Source organism: Macrotis lagotis, chromosome 8 (assembly GCF_037893015.1).
Source record: "Macrotis lagotis isolate mMagLag1 chromosome 8, bilby.v1.9.chrom.fasta, whole genome shotgun sequence".
In the NCBI taxonomy this organism is placed as follows: domain Eukaryota; kingdom Metazoa; phylum Chordata; class Mammalia; order Peramelemorphia; family Peramelidae; genus Macrotis; species Macrotis lagotis.
The window spans coordinates 25179109-25203215 of record NC_133665.1 but is presented as its reverse complement, the minus strand read 5'-3'; the positions used below and the strand labels follow the sequence as shown (position 1 = coordinate 25203215).

General features: G+C 34.9%; 1 protein-coding gene across 1 annotated transcript in view; it reads right to left on the bottom strand.

Annotated features, from left to right (window-relative positions):
* Positions 1 to 24107, bottom strand: part of PGM5 (phosphoglucomutase 5) — a 203575-nt gene that overhangs the window by 156917 nt on the left and 22551 nt on the right. The window contains exons 3-6 of the mRNA XM_074196536.1: positions 18613 to 18759; positions 12829 to 12954; positions 9996 to 10186; positions 7134 to 7288 (exon numbers count right to left, since the gene is read on the bottom strand). Of these exons, the coding sequence (XP_074052637.1) occupies positions 7134 to 7288; positions 9996 to 10186; positions 12829 to 12954; positions 18613 to 18759 (619 nt within the window). The remainder of the gene's footprint in view (positions 1 to 7133; positions 7289 to 9995; positions 10187 to 12828; positions 12955 to 18612; positions 18760 to 24107) is intronic.

Genomic DNA, 24107 nt, shown 5'->3' with positions numbered 1-24107 from the left:
CTCTCTCTCTCTCTCTCTCTCTCTCCTCTCAGCTCACAGCAATACTTGACTTACTTGTGAACTGTATAGCAGCTTGTAAGTAAATGTTTTAGTCTATGAATTAAAGTCTGAGTCTTTCTTATCTCCTTCAGTCAGAGTTCCATTATTTCCTCTCTAAATGAACCACAGCTATCCTTTTCAACTTCATGAACAAATGAAATAGTTTGTCTCATATACACCCATATAGTCTCTCTCTCTCTCTCTCTCTCTCTCTCTCTCCCTCCCTCCCTCTCTTTCTCTCCAAATGGGAAAGCAAAGGCCCCATGGTTCTTTCATTTAGAGCTCCCACTTCAATAAAAGGAAGGAAGGAAGGACAGATTTTTGACTTTGAGGTTCTTACATTTTATTAGAAGGCATAACACATAGTAGAATGGTGACCAAGCTGGGTGGTAAACACATAGTATATAAGTGGTTACATTTAAACAATGAAGAATTCTGAAGAATAGGAGTAAAAGATGTCTTTAGGGTCAAGTATAATGGGATAAGAAGGTAGATATGACTAGCCTCTAGTGATAACAATTGTATACCAGATTTAGTAGAATGGTGGCCAGGGCTTTGGTCAGGGATGTTATAGGGATTGAGTGACATATCCTTTTCAGCACTGGTGGGATTGATTTGATTGTCATATCCAAAACAAATGTTCCAAAATTCCAGAAAATGACATACTCAGGCCAAAAAAATCACCTCTTTCAGAATTGTTTTAGGCCAAACAACATTTTTTTTGCTGTTTTAAAATTCCAATCACAATTCAACATCTTTCCACATCTAGAGATATAAAATATTTAATAGAGACTCTTTGTGAGGCCCTGACTAGAAAACTATTACCAAAGGTGACTTAGACTTTCTCTTCCTTTCAGAATGTTGTTATTTGGGGGCAAATGACATTAGTCTGATAATGTTCATATGTTGAGAAGCTGAAGTTCATCAGTACAGCTGAAGCAATAGATGGGAAAGGATAAAAACCATTAGCTGAGCTGACATCCATTATTCTTGGTCAAAGTATAAAAGTATAAAAATAAAATCAAACCAAAGAATGAGCTCCTAGTTGATAGATCAGTAAAAACTAGTGTAAATACTTGCAGCATTTACATCTGTATTCAGAAAGGATAAGGTCCATTTTCAGGTCATATTTTAGATTGGCAATTGGCAATCATTTGCCACTGGACCACATTCAGAGCAATTAACATTTTCAAAGGCTGTGCACCTGTAAGTTCTCTCTACTCATTTAGTCACATTTTTTCTGATAGTTAACCCCAACTCCAGTTCAATTCCACTTAATTCAATCCAGCAAATATGAAATACCAACTCTGTTCAAAATATTGTACCAGGCAATGTGAATACAAAGAACAAAATAATACTTGCCCTCAAGTAATATACATTCTATTAACCCAAAATTTCAATCTCACTCTAATATTGGAAGTAAAAGAGTCTAAGGCAAATGAATCACTTAAGACAAGAAAACAGGGTGAGAAGAGGAAAGAGAAGAAGGAACTTCATCTCCATATTCTTAAGAGACTAAATCTTGCCCTCTTTGATATAGAAATATATGTATTAGGAATCCCATGAAAAAAAAGTTATGGACCCCATTTTTAGATTGTAAATATCATTAGAGAGAAAGGATTCTGACTGATATGCTTCAAATATAAGATGATCACACTGAAAGCTGATACAAGATGATGTAACATTTGGGATAGGATGATGAGGCATTTAGTAAACTTCCAATTTGTTTTTCTTTGAAAAATATTCCCCTGCAATCACAAATCAGATTCATCCAGAATGACAAGGGCCCCAAAGAATGCTAAGTCCAAGATTGAAAAACTGTTTCATAAATGGAGTCCTTGTTTCAGTGAGCAGAAACTAAAGGCACTACATAGCTTGCCTCAGGGAACAACAATAGACCATCCAACAATAGAAGTTTGTCTGAATAATTCATCAGCTTCAAGGGTACTTTGAATTCTAGGGTTCTTCAATCTTCAACTTACTCAAAAATACCAAGGACAGGGAAGGGTGCCATTGAGCATGGCTTTTGTCTGCCATTGTTCTTCTGAGACTTTGGTATTTTAGTCATTTAAATGCCTGGCTGATGCTTTTTGGCAAATTTCTAGCATCTTCTTTGCAAATAAATGAATAAATTGTATAGAAAACCACAGTTAAGACCAGGACTCAGCATACATAAAAGTATTTCTTTTACCTACAAGTAGAAAAATTTACAAAGTGTCCATCACAAAAATCCACCTGGGAGCTGTACAGGATATCAAATTAGCCAAAACAAATCAGCAAGTCAGAGCCCAACAGAACTCTGAATCCCAACCAGCAAGCATGAATAATCCTTTTAAATGGTCACTTACAAATCAGAATAGGTCCTTTGTGAAATTTCTAAGCAAGGCCTCCAAGTTTTGAACTTAAATAGAGATTTACTGGGAAGGAGAGGATAAAATTAAATCAAGAAGGACTAGGAAATTTCCACAAGAAAGAAGGCCAAGTGGTTTCTACTGTCACAATAAAAGCAGAATCTCCTCCTCAGGTTTTTGGAAGGTTACTGGCTGCCTCCCTCTCTAATGCAGCTACTGCTTCGATTGGTTTGGGGGAATAGAGAATATAGTAACATCCTAATTTATAGAGTCTCCAAATCATAGAATCTAGGACTGAAAGGGATGTCAGAGAACATCTGGCCCTTTCTATACCCCTAAAACAATCCCCTCTACTATATAGACAAGTACTCATAAAACCTCTTTTTGAAGACTTTCAGTGAGAAATGGAAGAGTTATGACCTGAGGCAATCCATTCCCCTTCCAGAGAATTCCAGGTGCCAGAAAATTTTTCCTTATATCAAACTGAAATCTCTCTTTTTCATAGCTACCCATTACTTATATGGTTGCTTTCTAGGATCAAAGGAAACAGGTTTAATTCCTTTTCTACATAAATATCCAACAAATATAGAAAATAGCTATTAGGTCCCCCATTCCACTTCATATCAGTCTTGATGTGACTTAATCTCCAGTCCTCTCTTCATTCCTAGCATTCTCATTTTCATCCATTCCAATGTCAACATCAGTGGCATTTCTAAGATATGAAGCCCAGTCAGAACTGAACACCATTCTTCAAAGTGTAGCCCTTTGCACAAAGTGCTTTTTTTCATTCATTCATTCATTTATCTATCTATCCACATATCCACTCAGATGTGATCTGACTAGTTCAGATTACAGTGGAGTTACCATTTCCCTCATTCTTGACAGTCCCTTGATATTAGTACAGCCTAAAAACAAATTAACTTTGGGGGAAATGTCATGTTACATTATTGTTTCATTTTTAGTTTACAATCCTTGTGGGGGGAATCAAGATGGGGTTTTTTTTTCAAACAAATTATTGTCTACCAATATCTCCTGTTTGTGAATTTATCATTATTTTTTCCTTAAATCTGTGCCGGACTTTACATGTATTTCTCTTAAATGTAATCCTATTAGATTCAGCCCATCATTCTATCCTGCCAATATCTTTTTAAATCCTGACTATGCCATTCAGTACATGTTCTACTCTTTCCAGTTGCCTGTAGTCACAATAGTACAGCTGCAAGCACTTACAAAATTTTGAAAGCTTGCAAAACACTTTACATATGTTATATCATCTGATCCTCACAACAATTCTGTGAGATGGTGCATTTAACATACTAAAAAACCGAAACTGTTATACAAATTTACAAAACAAGATATAATGATCTCATTTGATGCTTTAAGTTTTACAAAACACTTTATAAATATTATCTCATTTTATCCTCACAACAACTTTGAGAGTAGGTACTATGATTATTCCATTTCACAGATAAGGAAAGTAAAATTAAAAGAGGCAACATGACTAACTCAAACAGCTAACAAGGGTCTGAGGCAGGATTCAAATTTGGGTCTTCTAGACTCCAATTCTACCACTCTTGCCCACTATGCCATATATCATTTACAAATTTGATAATCATGTTTAATCAGTACCTCCAAAGATCTATGACTTTATTGGCATTGCTACTCACAAATGCCTTGATGTGGAATTAGTAGGTGGTCTTCTAGAGAAATGACCAAAAAAAGTAACTATAAATATTTAAGTGACTGATGAGATTTCTGGTAATGAATTTCTCTGAACCATCTATCAATGAACATCAGTATAAAAACATCTTTTCCACTTGAAAGGACCTGCTGAAGTTTTTGTTCCATTAGCCTAGTCTTTAAGAGACTACAGTTCACTGTGCCACAGTGAGGCATCTGAATGGGATTTGAGTAGAGTGTAGAGATCTGTATGTCTAATTATCCAAAATGTTAAATAGGATATACAGCATCCTGCTTCTAGTTTAGAAAGACAATTCTTGCTTTTGCCTTTCTGTTCCTTAGTTTCAAGAAAGTTTTAGCAATTTAATCTACTGCTACAAGAACATTTTCACTGACTCATAAAGAATCAAAGAATTATAAAGTCAAAAGGATCTTGAAAAGGAACAAATAAAGTCATATTTTCAGACTAACCTTTAAAGGATTTAGACAGAAATTTTACACTGAGATTTGCTCACCTTCATTATGCTACTTACCACCATAGACATAGTGAAATTGATCTATCAATGAGCATTTATTAATACTACTATATAGTAGAATTATAAAGCTACTACATAACTAGCAATGTGCTGGGAAGATATAAAGAGGCAAATATAGCCCCTGACCTCACAATACTTACATTTTAAGAGGGGAGATAACATGTACACATTTAAGTATAAATACAAGATAAATATAAGGTCAAATATAAAGTAATTATGGAGGAATAGAAATTAGGAAAGAGTTTCTATAGGAAGAAATATTTGAAGTGTCTCATGAAGAAAGTAGGGAATTCTATGAGGCAGGCGAGAAGGGGTGTCCTACACTCATGGGGGACAGTTGACACAGAGAAGGGAAATGAGTGTCAGATATAAAGAATCAAGAGGAGGAGAAACAAGTACAATGAGGCTAGAAAAACAGACTGGGGCCAAGAAGGGGAGAAGAAAGTACCATCCACAAAATAGTTGATTCCTTTCCCCATAGGTCTACTTTTACTCCTTTTATGTCAAATCTGGACTATCCTAGTTTAATCACTATAAAGGAGGGTGAAAAGCAACACAATCTTTCTGTAACTAGTGGAATGAGGAGAAAGTTAGTGCTTTTCTACTTTTCTTCAAAATTCATGTCCTAGGGGTTTGTGGAGGATGGGCCACAGGCCAGGAAGAATCTGTCCACAAAAATTGTGTCCAAATGTAGGTGCTGGGATAGATGGGGGTGTTACAGGGGGAGAGAGACAGACAGATAAACACAAACAGGGAAGAAGGAGGAGGAGGAGAAGGAGGAGATTGAAGAGGAGGAGAAGGCTCCCTCTTCCCTCCCATGCCAAAAAGGAGTTTTAGAAAGACAAAGTTTTTTCCCTAAGGTGAAAAAGGATAATTGACGACTATGATGCAAACAAAGCCCCCTTCAGAATGCAAAATCATTTTGAAGAAAAAGGTGATTCTGAGATGTCTTTCTTTTTTATTTTATTTTTATATTTTTAATTTATAGACTAAAGCAAACATTTCCCTAACATATAATAATGAATAGGTAAATAACAAATATAATAAATGTAATAGATATAAGGAGAAGGAAAAAGAGGAAGAGAAGAAAAAGGAGGAGAAAGAAGAGGAGGAGAAGGAGGAAGAGAAGAGGAGGAAGAGGAGGGAAGGGGAGAGATTCTGTGAAAGTTCTATACAACTAGGGAAATGGAAATAGATGAATATTCAAAACAATGAGTAAGAGAAAGTTTGCAAATTAAAGGAGAGAAAAGATAGAAAAGTCTTTGAAGTTATACATAGGATCATACATTTAGAATTGGAAGACCTTGGGGTTATCAAAATCAACTCCCCTCATTTTAAAGATGAAAAAACTGAGGCACTGAGCAGATAAGTAATTTGTTCATGGTCATACAACTAGTAGGAGTCAAAGGTAGGATTTTGAAACTCAGTCTTCCTCATTAAAGAACAATGCTATATCTACTCTTTACAACCAAAGATGTCAAATTAGGAAGAAATCTGCTCTACATCAGCCTAAGTAGATAGAAGGTTTCATTTTACTTTCAAATTTTGCTTAAAGATAGTTTCATGAAATTAATAATTTTCTAATTTATGCAAATCATATGTAATTGTATCTCTTCTCCCCACCCCCATACTCAAAAGGAGCTTTGAAAGACAAAATTTTTCTATGGTGAGAAAAGTTAATTGATGACTACCATCCAAACAAAGCCCCATTCAGAATTCAAAATCATCTTGAAGAAAGAAATGATTCTGAAATGTCTTTCTTTCTTATTTTATTTTAATTGTTCCAATTTAAAGGCTAAAGCAAGAATTTCCAAAAACATAAGATAATAAATAGATAAATAACATATAATAAATATAATTGACAATAAACAGATAAATAGATGATTACACATGAAAGTGCAAATCTTATGTACAACTTACTATTCTTTTTAAATATAAAATTATCATGTAAATTTCTTCTTTTTTCTTTCCTTCTTTTCTTTCTCTCCTTTCCCTCCCCTCCCTAAAGATAGCTATCACTACATACAAATAAGTATATTATGTAAAATTATTCTAAGCCTATTTCTATTTATCAATTCATCAGAGATGCTTTTCTAGCTTTATTTTCTATGATTGAGCTCCCCTATTCCTTTCTTATCTCAGCAAGACTCTGAGAAAGCCTAATTTAATTTGAAACAAAAGAAAATCTAAATTCACCTTTATACCACCACAGATTGCCAACTTAGTTTTTCTAAAATCCAAAAGGTTGTGTGAATCTAGCATTACCTGTTGCATCACCACCACTAAACAAAAGGTACAGTAGAAGTGGAAGTGGAAGCAATAGGCCCAATAGCCACAAACCAGATAAAATGCAAACCCTCAAATCCATCCCTTTATATCAGATAATGAAAGCAAAAATTACACAAGATCACTTCACTTCATGCAATCACATTCAACAAGTAGAAACAACAAAGTAATAGTCCCAAACACATGATGAAAATGAGTCTCAAAGAATAAAAACTGTTCAGGATGAATAATTTTTCCTTACCTATCCAAGGCTGTGCTGGTTGGCATACTCCTCCCAAATCCTCGAACTCCCATCTGACGAAAATATGGAATGCAAGGGAGATTGGCAGCAATGATAGCCAGTGAATCAGAAGGACTCACAAAGAATCCATTTTGGCCTAGGATCATGTAACGATCCTGTAGGAAGTAAAATATGGAAATTACCAAGCAGAGGCATTACAACAACTCATCGCAAGTACCATAGTCCGTTGATTTTGTGCTAATCCTTTGCCAAAGAACCCTTGAAGGCCTCTAATTTACTTAGCCCTAAAATGGTGAAGTCTCAAGGTTACTTCTCAAACCCAGGCTCTCTTAGGTATTGATATATATGACTGACTAAAATCTCTATGGGAAGAAAAGTCTAAGATATAAAAATATAAACCAATCAATAAACACTTATTAAGTGCCAACTATATACCAAACCAAGATGACACCTATGTGGTTCAGTGGATAGAGTGCTGGACTAAATCAGGAAGACCTGAGTTCAAATTTAGCTTCAAACACTTACTGGTTGTGTGACCCTGGACAAATCACTTAACTTCTGTTTGCTTTAATTCACTGGAGAAAGAAATAGCAAACCACTCCCATATCTTTGCTGAGAAAAACCTCCTGGACAATATGATCCATAGGATCATGGAGAATCAGACACAAATGACTGAATAGCAACAATGTGTTGGACACTATACAAAATCTGGGATACAAAAAGAAACAAAAGACTGTCCCTGCCCTCAGGGAGTTCATAATCTAATGGAGGAGACATGAAAATAAATATATCCAAATTGAGATATTATGAGTATGACAAATTGGAAATAGGGCAGGCACTGGAACTAAGTGTGGTTAGGGAAGCCTTCCTATAGAAGGACATTTAAAGGAAACCAAGAAGGTCAGTAGTTGGAGAGAATGGGAAATCATCAGAGAAAATGTCAGAGTGGAGTGACTTGTTCATGGAACAGTCAAGAGACCATTGTCACTGGGATCAAAGATTATGTGCATAGGAATAAAGTGTGAGAAGAAAGGTAAGATGGTGCTAAGTTAATAAAGAGCTCTTATATGGAGTATTTTATATTCGCTTTGGGGGCAATAGGAAATCACTGGAGTTTATTGAGTAAAGAGGCAACATGACTAGAACAATGTTTTAGGAAAATCACTTTATTTGCTGAATGAAGAATGGATTAGAGTGGGGAAAGACTAGAGGCAGGCAGACCCAACAGGCTGTCATAATAGACTAGGTGTGGGATAATGAGGGGCTGAATTAGAGTTGTGGTAGTGTCAGAGGAGAGAAGGGGATATATATATATATATATATATATGTACATATACATATATATATATATATATGTGAGAGAAGTTGCAAAGGTGAAATATGTTCACAGCAACCTTTTTTGTAGTAGGAAAGAACAAAAAAACAGGGTAGGTGCCATCATATGATGAACAGTCAAATTCTGACACATGACCATTACAAAATATTATTTCACTATAAGAAATAAGAATAGGTAGAATTTAGGGAATTATGGAAAGTTATAAATGAACTGATACTGAATTAAAAAATCAGGATTGGAAAAAAACAATATAAAATAATATGAGCAGAAAGGGGGTAGCTATGGCAAATAGTGTAGAGAATGCTAAATCTGAAGTCAGAAAACTCATCTTTGTGAGTTCAAATCTGACCTCAGACATTTGCAAGCTGTATAATATGGGTCATGTCAACTTAACCCTGTTTACCTAAGTTTTCTCATCTATAAAATGAGCTGGAGAAGGAAATGGCAAATCATTCCAGTTATTTATTTACCAAGAAAACCCCAAATGGGGTCACTAAGAGCTGTGCCATGATCAATGAATGAATGAAAAATTCTTATCAAGCATCTACCATATGCCAAGACTGTTCCAGATACAAAGAGAAAAAGAATATGGTCCCTGCTCTCAAGGGGTTCACAGTCTAATTGGGGAAGATAAAATTTGCAGGAAAGTTCCATTCCAGGGTAGATGGAAAAGTTTGAAAGTCCAAAGAGTTCAGTTACAAGGCCAAAAGCAAAGCCCAGGAATCTTTAACTTCATCAGGGTGGCTATCCCATAGGAATACCTCACCACTATTATTAACAGGGATGTCACAGGCTCAAGGTCCAAGTGGGGAAGGATTTCTAAAATGGTTTGACAGTGACCCTAACACAGTCCTTTATACAATGTAGGTAATCAGTACACAATTTGGAATCAGCGAATGGATCCCAAAATGGATTCCACTGTTTAAGAAACTTATTTCTATTCCAATGCTTCTTCCAAACATAGAAAAGTTACTAAGCAAAATTTAGCAAAAAGTTTATTGAAAAGACAGTACAATTCAAGTACAGTGTGCTAAAACCCATACTCATTAACTCTCTGGTTATAGTTAAGGCATGGGAACATAGATTTGAAGCTAGGAAAAACAACTTAGAGGTCGTCTAATCCAGAAGTGTCCAACACAGCTTACAAAACCCCTGAGTACATCCCAAACTAGATTAAAAAGCCATAGGGAAATAGTTAACAAAATAAATAAAAATAAAAATATAGATAATTTGAAAGCTATGTCAATATGCAAACTTGCAGAGATCTTTATGTATGACTCAGTGGCCTTATTTCCTTGAGTTTGACATCATCTGATCTTATCCAACCTCTTCCTTTTATAAATGAAGAAACTGAAACTCAAAAAGAAAGTGACTTGTCCAAGGCCACATACATTGTAAGTGACAGGTTTTGAACCCAGATCCTCTCAAACACAATTCATCACCCTTTCCACTATGCCACAAATATCTAACATTTAAATATGCTAGTAAATGGTTAGAAGGAAACAAAAACAATCCTTTATCCTCACCCCATCAGCATCAAATGCAGCTCCGAAACCATATTCTCCTCCTTTCATTGCCTCCAGAAGTGTGGTTGCATATGTTAGATTTGGGTCAGGATGCTGTCCTCCAAAATCCTCCAGAGGAACACAGTTTATTGCAGAATTTGCTGGGGCTCCTAGCTCATCACACAGGATTTTCCTTACATAGGGTCCCATAACTGAAAGAAAAGACAATGGGTCACTCAACTTCAAATCTTTGCAAGAGAGTAGAGATCTTTTTTCTAGACATAGATCCACATAGCAACCCGTTTAAAGTCTCTGGAGGAAAAAAAAATCCATAGGTCATAATTCAAAATTTAACATAAAGTCAAACGTGCAAGCTCCATGACCTTTTGTCCAAAAAATATCTGTGGGCCCACACACAGAGCCTACCAGAGACTGAACTCTAGGGTCATAATCTTCAAGAGCACAGATTCACTTTCATAAGCATGAAGGTTCTCCTATTCTCCCCCTACCCACTCCACTCCATCCCATCCCCACCCCCAAACAATTGCTAATGCCTTCCTTCACTAACTACCTCATATTCAAGAATCTTATTTCTGTTTAATACACACACACACACACACACACACACACACACAAACACACAAGTCCTTACTGACTTCCTTCTTTAAATTTTAAGCTTCTTTTGAATAAGGATTATCTCGTTAATTTGTGTTTGTAATCAGTGAATTGATAGTGATTAGCACACAGTAAGTAATAAATGGATGTTGGTAAGTTTTGTAAATTGATTGGTAAAGCAACAGAGTAAAAGTAGTAGAGTTCTGAGATTAAAATAGCTGAAATAATTGTCAGGACTATATAGGCTACTTAATGTTAAGGTCAATTTTGATTTTTTTTCTCTTTTTTCTCTCAGGAGAAAATTTTTTTCTCAAAATTCCCAAAATTTTCTCTGAAATTTTTCTCAAAAAAAGTGTTATTTACCAATTATGTCTACCAGGTATCTACCTCTGCAAATGCAGTATTCTTCACAATCTATTTTAACTTTGCGTCCATGTGTTTATTGTTTGTCTAAACTGTGACATCAAATTCAATAAAAATAATTTTAAATTTAAATATTTTGGTGCCTGTACAGTGTTGTTAGTCTCACTATAAAATCAAAACAATTTGTAGTCATATAAAAAATACTCTAAACCATTATTGTTTAGAGAAATGCAAATTAAAAAACCTTGCAAAATCATCTTACACCTTGCAAAATGAAGCTTACTGTTTAAAATAAAAGTTAAAGGCAGTTTTCACATTAAAGCTATCCATAGTCATATGAGAAAGTGCTCTAAATCACTACTGATTAGAGAAATGAAAATTAAAACAATTTTGTGGTACTATCTCATATCCATCACACTGGCTAATATGATAGAAAAGGAAAATGATAAATGTTGGAGCGGATGTGGGAAAACTGGAACACTAATGCACTGCTAGTGAAATTGAGAACTGATCCAACCATTCTAGAGAGCAATTTGGATCTCTACCCAAATTTAAAAATTGTACAAATTCTTTGACTCATCAAATCAACTACTAGATCTATATCCCAAAAAGATCATAAAAAAGGGAAAAGGTCTCTCATGTACAAAAATATTTATAGCAGTTCTTTTTGTGGTGGCAAAGAATTGGAAACTGAAGGGGTTGCCAATGAAATGGGGAATGACTGAACAAGTTGTGGTAAGTGAATGAGATGGATAATTATTGTTCTATAAGAAATCATGAGCAGGCAGATTTCAGAAAAACCTAGAAAGTCTTATATGAATTAATGCTGAGTAAAGTGAGCAGAACATTGTACATAGTAAGAGCAACATTGTGTGATGATCAGCTGGGATAGACTTAGGTCTTCTTGACAATATAGTGATCAGAGACAATTCCAGAAGACTTGTGATGGAAAATGCCATCCACATCCAGAGAAAGAACTATGAAGTCTGAATGAAGACCAAAATATGCAATCTTCACTTTTTAAAATTTGTTTTTGTTAATCATTTCTTTTGGTTTTTCCCTTCTGTTCTGATTCTTCTTTCACAACATGACCAATATGGAAATATTCCACATGATTATATGTATTTAATCTATATCAGATTACTTGCAGTCTTGGGAAGAAAGGGAGGGAAGAAAAATTTGGAACTCAAAACTTACAAAAAATGAATGTTGAGAACTACCTTTATATGTAATTAGAAAAGAATAAAATACTATTAACATATTGAAGGAAGCATGGTTTGGTTTAAACATTTTCTATATAAAGAATAAATCTCATAAAATGCTAATTTCCAAAGTGAGTTTCCTAAACTTTAGTTCAGATATACAAACCTTCAAATTACCATTGAAATGGAATATAGCATATGATATTCATGATCTAGTAGGGATCAAACTAGGTAGCTTATGAGAGTATATGATTCTACCTGTATACAAGGTGTCCTCAGAGACGTAGAGCAGTGTTAAACTATTAAAATGTAATATTGCCTAACAAATAAACTTAAGATGTAAGTTATTAAAGTTTAACACATTCCTAAGACTTTTGGAACACCCTATAAATGCTTAAAAATAAAAAGAACCAAATAAAAAGAACTAGAACTGCATCATATCCACATGTAATAAAATCGAACTGACTTTTTCCACACTTTATTTTCACCAGGATTAATAAGAATGAAATTATAAAACTAAGGTCTTCCAGAGCATTCTTCACATTGGAAAACATATACATCATCATCAGAATGCCAATGAATCTACTATTCCTTATTATCAGAAGAAAACAAAAAGACCTCGTTAAGAGTCTCAGGCCCCATCTTAGCTTTTCTTGCCAAATCAATGAGCTCACCTCCATGCATAGCATCTACCCGGATCTTAAGTTGATTGGGTCCAGTCAGCAAACTTTTAATGCTGTTAAAATCAAAGATGGTCCGAAGGAGGTTGAGATAGATGTCCACTGGATCCACTATCTCCACTAAGAAAAGGAAACAAAAGGAAATCATGGTAGTTATATGTGTGAGACACCTCCCCATTAATCTGTGAGTCTGCTGATAGTAGAAACAGGGACAGCTAGGTGGTGCAGTGGATAGAGAACTACTTGGAGTGAGGACCTGAGTTCAAATCCTGTTTCAGAAATTAATTACTTGTAACACTTAGCAAGCTATTTAACCCCTATTGCATCCCCCCCCAAAAAAGAAAAAGTAACCTTAGTAACCCCAATACTTAGTATGGTGTCTGGCACATATCAGGTATCTAATTAAATATTTGGCTTAAAAATGGATTTGACCCTAGGGAATCTAGGAGATATTTTTACACATTACAGGTGAAGTAAATCTACAGATATTTATTAACTGCATGGCTTTGGCTAAGTAACTCAAACCCTGTTTGCTCAGTTTCTTAAACTATAAAATGAGGATAATAAGGTATCTACCTCCCAAGGTTGTTTCAAAGATCAAATGCGATAACATTTTTAAAGTGCCTTGCACAAAGTAGAGACTATGTACACACTAGTTATTATTTTTATTCCCAGATGCACTTTGCAAACTAAAGCATAATAATGATTTTAAACCATAACTTTTCAGAAACAAGAACCAAGTAATTATAATAATTGATCTTTATACCAAAAAATACATAATAAAATTTATGGGGAACTGTAGGAGCAGAAGAAAATTCATACATTGTTAGTTGCCATCACTTTGTTGATTAGTTTTTACTAAACTGTTTTTCTTTGTTATAATGCAGGTGGAAGAGGGGAAGATGGTGGAGGAGAGATGACTATGAGGTTTAGAAAGTTGAGAGCTTCAATATAAAATGGTCATAAATAAAATAACCTTTAAAATTATCAATAGAAATAAATTATTCTTAACATCAAATTATTTTCCCCAAGAGTTAAAATCATCCAAGGTTTAAGCCTTTGCTCTGTTCCTTATTGTGTAATCTTGAATCAGTTTGCTTCTTTTAGTTCTTTATCTTTTAAACTAGGTATTCTTGAAGGTCTCTTTGATGCCAGTATTTTTATATATTTTAATTTAGATGAGTATGTCTATATACTTTATAAGTATCTTTTCATCTAGTAAAATGAATATTCATTCAGTCAGTTAATAAGCATGTATTAAACATTTATATAAGCAAGTCACTGAATTGAGGTAACAAAGACAAAACAGAAAACTGACTCTATCCTCAAGTAACTTGAAAAATATCATACTGTATAGTTACATTTACACAGATAATTTGAGAAAGGATAAAAAACTCCCATTTCTTGGAGGAAGGGGTACCTAGGTTGACCCTGGAATAAAATCATGGTAGAATTGAGGAGGGAGTCCATGTGCAAAGGCATGAGGATGAGATGGAATGTTGAGTTCAAAAGAATACCAAGAAGGTCAGTTTGTATAGAAGTTAAGGGTGTTGGGAGAAGAAAATTAATACAAAATAAATATAGAAATGTAACCTGGAGTCAGACTTTGAAGGTCTATAAATGCTAGTCTATAGGACTTTACATTTTACCTGGAGATCATAGGAAGCTACTGAAGATTTTTGGAGTAAGAGAATGATATGGTCCAATTGGTACTTAAACTATTTTGGGGAAGAATTAAATTAATATATCATTCAGTTTTTTAGGTTTTTAAGTTATTTTTTAAAAATAAATAAAGATATCACCCTAATTATCTCTGGTTACAAAGCAGTGTGCTGATAAATTTTTAAATGGCTCAACTACGTATGTTGTATATATACAACATACACTTTCAGACTTACTCTGTGTTATTATCTCATTCACATTGTCTAGACAATCCACAGAATAATAAACCATCCCTGATTTCTAATGTTTTAAGATTTCTGTGGTGTAAATGTTCAGTCACACTAAAATTTTAACTATCACCTGTCTTAAGCCAATATGAGCTGGCTCTAACACACTCCTGATTATGAGGCAAGTGATATGACACCTCCACCAATAAAAGCCTGGCACTAGACTGGAAGAAGAAAAGAAAGGACATAGGAGTCATTTAAAACTGGAGGTTTTTCCTAGTTGGACAGGTAAGCAGAAAAAGAATTAGTCAAGCCTACAATGAAGTGCTGACTGTTAAGCTCTTAAAACAGCAAGGGAGGTGAGTACATAAATTGTTTCAAACATACCTTCCCAAATTCTACTTTGGTGCCAAGGAATCCCTGCCCCCTTCCTGGTAACTGCAGCTCCTCAGAGTTCAACTATTACTAAAGCAACAGGGCCAGGACAATGGGACTAAACCTGAGATAAGTGAATCTTGCCAGGTTTTTTAGGACATTTTTTTAATTGAAAAGGGACAAAAATCATGCCTCCAATTTTAAGATGTCCATTCTTTTTCCTTTTTTCTTTTTTTTTCCAATGGAACAAAGTAGATCTGAGTCTCAAAGTAGATCTTGTTTTAGGACCTCAAACAACGCAAGCATTCAGTTTGTGCTGGATTATGTTGCACTGGTAAATCTGACTTCATATTATTCTTGTCATTTTGTTTGACTACTTTGTCTCTCTGCCTAGGTGATAAACAGGGGAATTGTGTGTTATCTTGCTTCCACCTAGATTCCCTCCACTCTGCCCAGCACCTGTTGTAATGTCCTGCTCTAAATACAATCAGTTCTACTTCAAGACTTGTTTCAAAAAAATGTGAATTGGTTCCAACACAATCATTATATTAGGGAATGATTTGCAAGTAACACAAATTTTGTGTTTGCTTATGCAAGAAAATATACCACTTCATAGTCATTCAAAAGCTTCCACCCTTCTTATGCCTACTTTCACAAGCAAATACTTAAAGAGTATTTTTCAGGTATAATAGAAGAAAAGTTGGATCTCAGTTTCCTCTGTGGAAGTGCTGGCCAACTTTGCCAGCTTTGCCCCTGTGGGAAATGGATACAGGTCTTGAGCAACGGTTTGAAGCTTCAAATGCTGCTACTATTTATTGTAATATTTATGTATTTCCTAACTATTTACCATGTATAAAGTTGTGCTACCATTTTTATCAATTAGGTTCTTTTATTAATTATTTGTTAGGTATCTTTTCTTTTTAATGTGTCATTGCTAAAAGTATCAAGTGTTGTACTCCTAAACCCCAATTTCTCTTTGAGCACTATAATTTTTATTGCATGATTTTGCCCAGCAAAAGTGCTTTTGGGGAACATATATTTTTAATTAAAACAGAACTGACCATAAATGGGGCTTGGGGGTGGTTTTTGATTTGTTTTTTTGCAAGGCAATGGGGTTAAGTGACTTGCCCAAGGTCACACAGCTAGGTAATTATTATTAAGTGTCTGAGGCCAGATTTGGAGTCTGGTTGTCCTGATTGCAAGGTCAATGCTGTCTATCCACTGTGCCACCTAGCTGCCCCCATAAATGTTTTTTTGATTAAAATGCTTGGAATTCACAACCTTGTAGGAAGTAGTTTGATGGTAATTGTCTAAACCCTAAACCTTCAAAGCCTCTCCTCTTATCCTACTTAAAAAGGCTCCAGATCATCCGGAGCCATTGCCAGTTATCTTGACCTTTGACTTAATACTGGACCTCAAGGAATCTGGAGAAAACTGTGAGGCTGATCATTTTGTACAACTTTATCTCACTTAAATCCAATTTACCTTCAAATCAAGATATTAATCTTCTTCAAAAACAAAGAAAGAACAACTCTAACTCTACTCAGCCTTGCCTAAGAGCATCAGTGATTTACTTCTGGTGTCCAAGCTACCTTAGTTCTAAAATAAGGATGTCATCCAGTTGTTGAAGTGCCTGGGCCTGGGGTCAGGAGGACCTGAATTCAAATTTACCCTCAGAAATTGAGCTGTTTGATCCTAGGAAAGTCATTTAACTTTGCTTCAGTTTCCTCAACTGTAAAATGAGAATAGTAATAGCACTTACCCATTTCAAATGAGACAATATTTGTAAATAGCTAAAATCAGTGTCTAGCAATCCTTAAATAATTGCATATTTCCTTCTTTTTTTGAAAAAGCACCAGCTCTTTCAAGATGCCTTTCCTGATTGAATCCACTCACCAAGCAAAAAATACTTTATGTTTACTTTTTATATAATTTGGAAATTTCTTTGTGTTCTTGTGACTCCCTTGACAAGCTATAATCTCTGCAAACAGATTTACATTCAACTACGTATCCATAGTGCCTAACACAGTATGTGGCACATAGTAGGATTTTAATAAATACTCAATGACTAATTCAAAATTTAGAAGGACACAAAACAATAAAGAAAATTGTTTCCACAAAAGAAATGTCCAATAATTCAGAAATGGCATTAACAATTATAATACACAAGAGCAATGAAATATATTCAGGACATAAATGATGAATATAAAGAATTCTGGGAAACTTGGTTGAACTTGTTTGAATTAAAGCAGAGAGAAGGGAAAGAACAATTTGCACAATGACCATAAAAATGTAAAGGAATGCAACTTTGGAACTCTTTTCAGTGGAATGACCGATTATAATTTCAGTGAACTGTCACTGAAGCTATAAAAAAGTGCTAAGATTTTTGGAACCCTAGTATAGAAATGATCTGTCATTCTCCTTTCACAAGTAAAGAAGGACCTCACAACTCATCTTTGTTCAAGGGACTTGATTGAGGCACTTAGTGATTAAGTGACTTGGCCAGAGTAACCCAGCAATAAGTAGAAGCAGGTTTATTATTATCAGTTTTATTCTAAATTTCGTAAATTAATTTTAAAATTAAAGTTTGTTCATTTTTCTTTCCAGCCTAAGATTTCTCTAGTACAGGTGACTCCCAGTAAAAACCAATGCAGATTAGCAACTGTTTGACAATTTATCAATTCAGATAGTAGTACCAGGATAAAATAGTTCATTTGGTATCTCTGTCCCTACATTAAATCTTTCCTGAAGTTTTTGAGGGTTGTGTAGCACATTCCCATTCATTACTACGAGAGAGAGAGAGAGAGAGAGACAGAGAGAGACAGAGACAGAGACAGAGACAGAGACAGAAAAGGAAAAGGAAAAGGAAAAGGAAAAGGAAAAGGAAAAGGAAAAGGAAAAGGAAAAGGAAAAGGAAAAGGAGAGAGGGGGAAAGGAGGGGAAGGAGGGAGCCAAAGAATGTTTGGGCAAGTTGTTTATTGGGACTCTCCAAAGTTCCATAAACCAGAGGTCAATATGGCTTTTCCAAATGATGTTCTAAAAAGAATAATAATGATAATGGATTTTGAAGGAACTTTGAGTAACTTGTAAACTTCTTTATCAGACTTTTAGGTGGCCCATTGGACAGAGTACTGAACTTAGAGTCAGAAAGAGTTCAAATGCAGCCTCAGTCAGTTATTAGTTGTGGGAACTGAACAAGTGGCTTGACTTCTGTCTAATTCAATTCTCTAAATTGCAAAAGAGATAAAATAATAACACCTCCCTCCCAAGATTGTTGTAAGACTCAAATGAGATTACATTTGTACAACTCTTAGTGTGGCAATAACAGAAAATCATTACCTTTCCTCTCAACAATACACAGATGTCATACATCAATAGCCTTTCTTAGAAATGTGGTTCAACATTAACCATCTCTGATTTAGTTTCCCACATAGCAATGACTCCAGGACAGTCCCAGTTCCCATAATCCATAGAATTGTTATGCCATATCACTTGAATTGCAGGTTATTGTTACCTCTGAAGGGTTTGAATTTATTCTCCAGATCAAATTCTTGTCTTCCTAGTCGAGATAAGTCAATTCGGAGATCTGGACAGATGGCATATTCCTCAATTGTTCTGCTGATCTGGTAGATTTTATCTGAAACTATGTCTGGTGCAGGACCTAAAATTAAAAGAACATGTGTATACACACACACACACACACACACACACACACACACACACACACACACACAATTTCAGAAGCAATAATCCCCCTCCCGGAAGCAACAAAGAAAATGATGCATTTGTCCTCCTTTGTATTCAACTGAAAATTACTCAGTCTCTGTCTGCTTTCACTTTAGCAAGAGTATGGTATTAATAGCCCATGTTTGGGAAATTTTTGTGGCTTTTTTAAAAGTGTCCATTTCTATAAAAAATAATTTTATGTGCACCAAGGAAATTTGACTATATAATCTACCCCTATCCAGCCTAAGAGATGGAAGCAGAGTATGAAGATTACCAAGTTGAAGAATCTGAGAATAAAACTAATTTTTCTGCTAACCTTAAAGAGTCGAGTTTTACAATATAGCTCAATGGTAATTTAGCTGGGTTATCTAGTTAACCTCATACTGCAGTGAATCCCAGATTTATCTTATCCCTCAAAAAAACATAAAATAAACTATATTGGATTGCTTGCCATCTTGGACTGTTAAGAAGAGAGGGAAGGAGAAAAATTTGGAATTCAAAACTTTTCAAAAAATAAATATTGAAAATTGCTTTTAGATATAATTGGAAAAAATAAAATGCTATTTAAAAAAAAATGAAAATTTATTCCTGATATGCTCTGGACTTGGAGTCAGGCTGTTGGGACATCACATGCAATGACTTGACTTGCAGAGTTGCACAAAGTCCTCAGTCTCACTCTCTCTTCCTGAGTCATGGAAATTCAGTGGTACAAGACTGGCAATGCCTGGAATTCAATGGATGACCTTGGTCTTGACCTTATCTGACTAAATCTAGTATGGTTATCCAAACTTTCTAGCTCTTCTGGGCCACATCATCTAAAAAACCTTGCCAAGGGCTACATATAGAATTTAATATTTGTTTGTGACTACAATGTAACCCATATTGCCATGAGTATAATAATAAAATATGATACTGTCACAGAATAGGCTTTGAGGGCTGCATGTGACTTGCTCTAAGGGTTCCACATTTCCTGCTTTGACTACCTGCAAGGTCATTGGAACAAATCATTTCCATCCCATGGGGGAAAAACTTCACATGCTTGGGTAGCAAGCATGCTAACTTACTCACAGTTTTGAGGTCTGTTGGTTATCCTCAATCTGCATTTAGTCTATCTCTGAGATGGTTTTACCAGGGTGTGACTGTGGTGCGTGCTATATAGGTTTTTGGAACCACAAGTAAGGATTGGGTGACAGATAACAAAGGCAGATAGATGAAAAGTCCTATAAAGGGCTCAGCAAGCCTTGATATTAGAAGTGCCAGTCCTTCCTGAACACCTCATACACCCTGGAGTCAGTTTCTGGTGCTTATTGACTTTCTTATCAAAGGCAAGTTTCTTAAGCTCTCTGAGCCTTAATCTGTCCCTCTGTAAAATAGGGGAAAAACACATGTAATATATACCTTTCAGAGTTGTTATGAGGCTCCAAAAAAGATAATATATAGAAAATTCTTTGCAAGCTTTAAGATCCTCTATAAATGTCCATTGTTATATTAAAACATGTTTATTTTTAATGAAGGGATATCAAGTCTCTAATTATTTAATTTCTAAGTGCAAACCTTACTTTATATCCTCAAGAAAATACAGAGTAGAGACCATATTTTATACTTTCAAAAATTCCTAGCCAACACAACCCTGAACACGTCATACTTGTTGAAGCAAAGAAGCCAATCTTAAGACAATATGTGAAGAATGAACAAGATGAAAATTTCATTTTTACAAGAAAGGAAACTGAGACCCAGAGAGAGACTAAGTGATTTACTCAAGGTTACACAGGTAATAAATGGAAGAGTCTTTTTTCAAACTCAGATTCCATGAATTCAAGTCAAGTACTCTTTATGCTATATCATGATGCTAACTGGTTTTCTGACCAAGAAACCACTTGAGCTGGTTACTAATCTGGGATGAGTAAAGAAGTCAGAGAACAATTCTCAATCCTTTTCCTTCACTCCATTCTTTTTTTTCTTCCCCTTTATTAAATTGGAGAAGTGTATTGGGGGTTTCTTTATTTATATGTTTGTTTTTGTGGTTGCTGGATAAGAGAATGTATTAATGTTTCCCTGGTCTCTAGCCAATATACTGTGTTCTTTGGGATGATCCATATTTTTTTAAAAATATTTCTGGCTGTATATTGATGCCAAAGTCACGACCAATTTTTCATACCCAGAGCTGGATTAGCAAAATGGTCCAAGTTATATACATATTTATTCGATGTTATGAATAATGTTTATGGACTAGACAGCCTTTTAAGATTCCAGGCCTCACATTCTATGAGTCTTTTATTGTTCTATAGAGACCCTTCTGCTAATATGAAATTATCAGTGTAGATATTACTTCCACTGACCCAGATAACAACCCCTTCATTACTTAAGAGATTCTAGTATCAAAAAAATTTCATAACCATGTAACCAACTGGGCAATGGACTTCTCCAAATTTTACTGGTCTAGTTCTCACCCAGCAACAACTGACCCTTAATTTAAAGTCTTTCCAGCTTGATAGAACCTGTCAATCCTTGTATTCTTTCAAAATCTTTAATTATTTAGAGTTATTTAATTCTATGCATTAGGTTAGAATGGTAGTTGAGGGATGTTCTAGTTAATAGTCACTAATCATGACCTTCTGCTACCCTCATTATCTGCTTTCAGTGGTCCCATAAAAACTGTCAAGCTTTCCTAGAAAAAGTCACAAAAGTCTTCTGGTTGAGTACACTGCAAATTCATATTATTTAACTCACCTAAGACCTCAGTACTTCTAATTCATTCATTCAAATATTAAGCACATACTATGTGAAAAGTATTGCCCTAGACTCCCCAGAGGTCCAAAGATTTTTAAAAAGGAACCATCCCCACCCAAGTAGGTGACCCCATTGGGGCTTTCTTGGTACAGAGACTGGAGTGGTTTGCCATTTTCTTCTTTTCCAGTTAATTTTATAGATAAGCAACTGAGGTAAACAGGGTTAAGTGACTTGCCTAGGGTCATATAGCTCAAGGCCAGATTTGAACTCACAAAGATGTGTTCCTGACTGTTCCTGGCTTGGCATTCTCTCCATTGCATCATCTAGAAGCCCTACCAAGTATTACTTACTCTCAATAGCTAATCTTGTTTGTTAATTTACTAAGATTAAAGCCAGATGACAAAACTTCTACAACTTCTCTATTATCTACCTCAAAGCTTCTTTACATTTTCATTTAACCTCTCTTTTTTCTAAGATTAACTCCTCCAGCCTGTGCTTTGACCCCCATCCCCCTGCCTCCAATGAGATCTTGGTCCATCAAATTATACCCTCTTTATTAAATCTTCAAACCAAGAACTCTTAATCTGAGCTCCATGAAGTTTTTTAAATATATATTTTAAACTTTTTTTAATATAATTTATTTCCTTCACAATCTTATGTATGTGTATACATATAGTTAAGCATTTAAAAATATTATTCTGTGAGCAGAACCAGAAGAACATTATAGACACTAATCACTAACAACAACATGGGATGATGATCAACCATGATGAACTTGTTCATTTCAGCAGTACAATAATCAAAGACAATTTTAAAAGACTTATGATGGAAAATATATTCATATCCAGAGAAGGAACTATGTAGTTTAAATGAAAACCAAAGCTTATTATCTTCAATTTTAAAATGGATTATGTCATTTTTACTCTCTAATGTTTTCTTCCATTTAGATTGTATTCTTTCCTTACAACATGGATAAATATTAACCTATTGTTTAGTATGATTATAAAAGTAGAGCCTATATCAGATTGCTTTTTATCAGGGGTCAGGGGGAAGGGAATGAAGGAAGGGAAAAAATGTAAAACTCAAAACCTTGCCAAAAAATGATTGGTAAATCTACCATTGCATGTGGTTGGAAAAACAAATAAAATATTTTAAATAAATAAAAATAAAAACAAAAACATTATTTTGAAAAAGGTTTAGTCATACTGCCAAAGGGGTCCATGACATTATTTCTTAAAAAAAAAATTAAGCTCTTTTTTAACCATTCCTTCACAGGTTCCTTGGCTTCTACTTACAAGCAAACACACTCAGGTCTCTTCTGTTTATAATGGGAAGAAAATACTTTCTGCCTTCTCAAACAATTATCCAGTCTTGCCTTTCTTTTATTGCCAAACTACTAGAATGATCTATATTTATGACCTCTACTTCCTTACTATTCATTCATTCTTGAATTCTTTGTAATCTGACTCCCTTGTTATTTAAAACTATTTTCAACCTATCTTAAATTATAAATCTCAGTCTTCCTCTTCATTGTTTTTTTTTATGTATTTGATACTGTCACCATCCTCCAAAACCCCCTTTGATACTTATTCATTCTTAGATTTTTCTGGTACTACATTGAACTAATTCTCCTAACATTGTGGCTGTTCATTTGTCTCAACTGATTCCTCTTCTCTTGTTTCTTAACTGTTGGCTTTCCCCAGGTTCTATTCTTGGCTTAGGTCTCCTTCCTTTCCATACTCTCCCAAGGTGATTTCATTCATTCATGTATCTTTTATTACCTTTATATGAATGAATCCCAAATCTCTACCTCAGGTTCAGTACTTCCAAGGGACTTTTGAATAACTCCATTTAGAAGTCCCAAGAGTTCCTCAAATTCAGCCTTTTTCAACATTGAATTATTTAGCTTCCTTTTCCTAAAGTCTTCTCCTATGGCCTTTGTTTTTGTTAATAATACCATCATCTTTCTAGTAACCTAAACTCAAAATCTCAGTCATCTTTGATCCTCCCCCAACTTCTAAGTGTATTTATGACATTCTGTCCATTCTTTTTCAAAGTATCTCACATATGTCCTTTCTTTTTCATTGCCTTTATCATCACTCTAGTGTGGGTCACTTTTTAGGTTTGCAGAGTGCTTTCAATGATCTAATAAATATTAAATCGTGTGTGTGTGTGTGTGTGTGTTGTGTGTGTGTGTCTGTGTGTCTGTGTGTCTGTGTGTCTGTGTGCCTGTGTGTCTGTGAGTCTGTCTGACTGTGCAGGGAGATGTGATGCTGAGCAACTCATTCAATCTCCTTAGTTTCTGGTTTCCTGATTTGTAAAATAAAGGGTTTGACCTAGATCAAGAGTTCTGAAACTGGAATTCATGAATTTTGTAAAATGATTTGATAACTGTATGTCAATATACTTAGTCCTCTTTGTAATCCTAAGAATTTTATTTTATATATCTAATGATATTATTCTTGAGAGTCCATAGGCTTCAACAGACTGTCAAAGGGGTCTATGATATACAAAAGATAAAGGACTCCTATACTAGGTGATCTCCAAAATCCC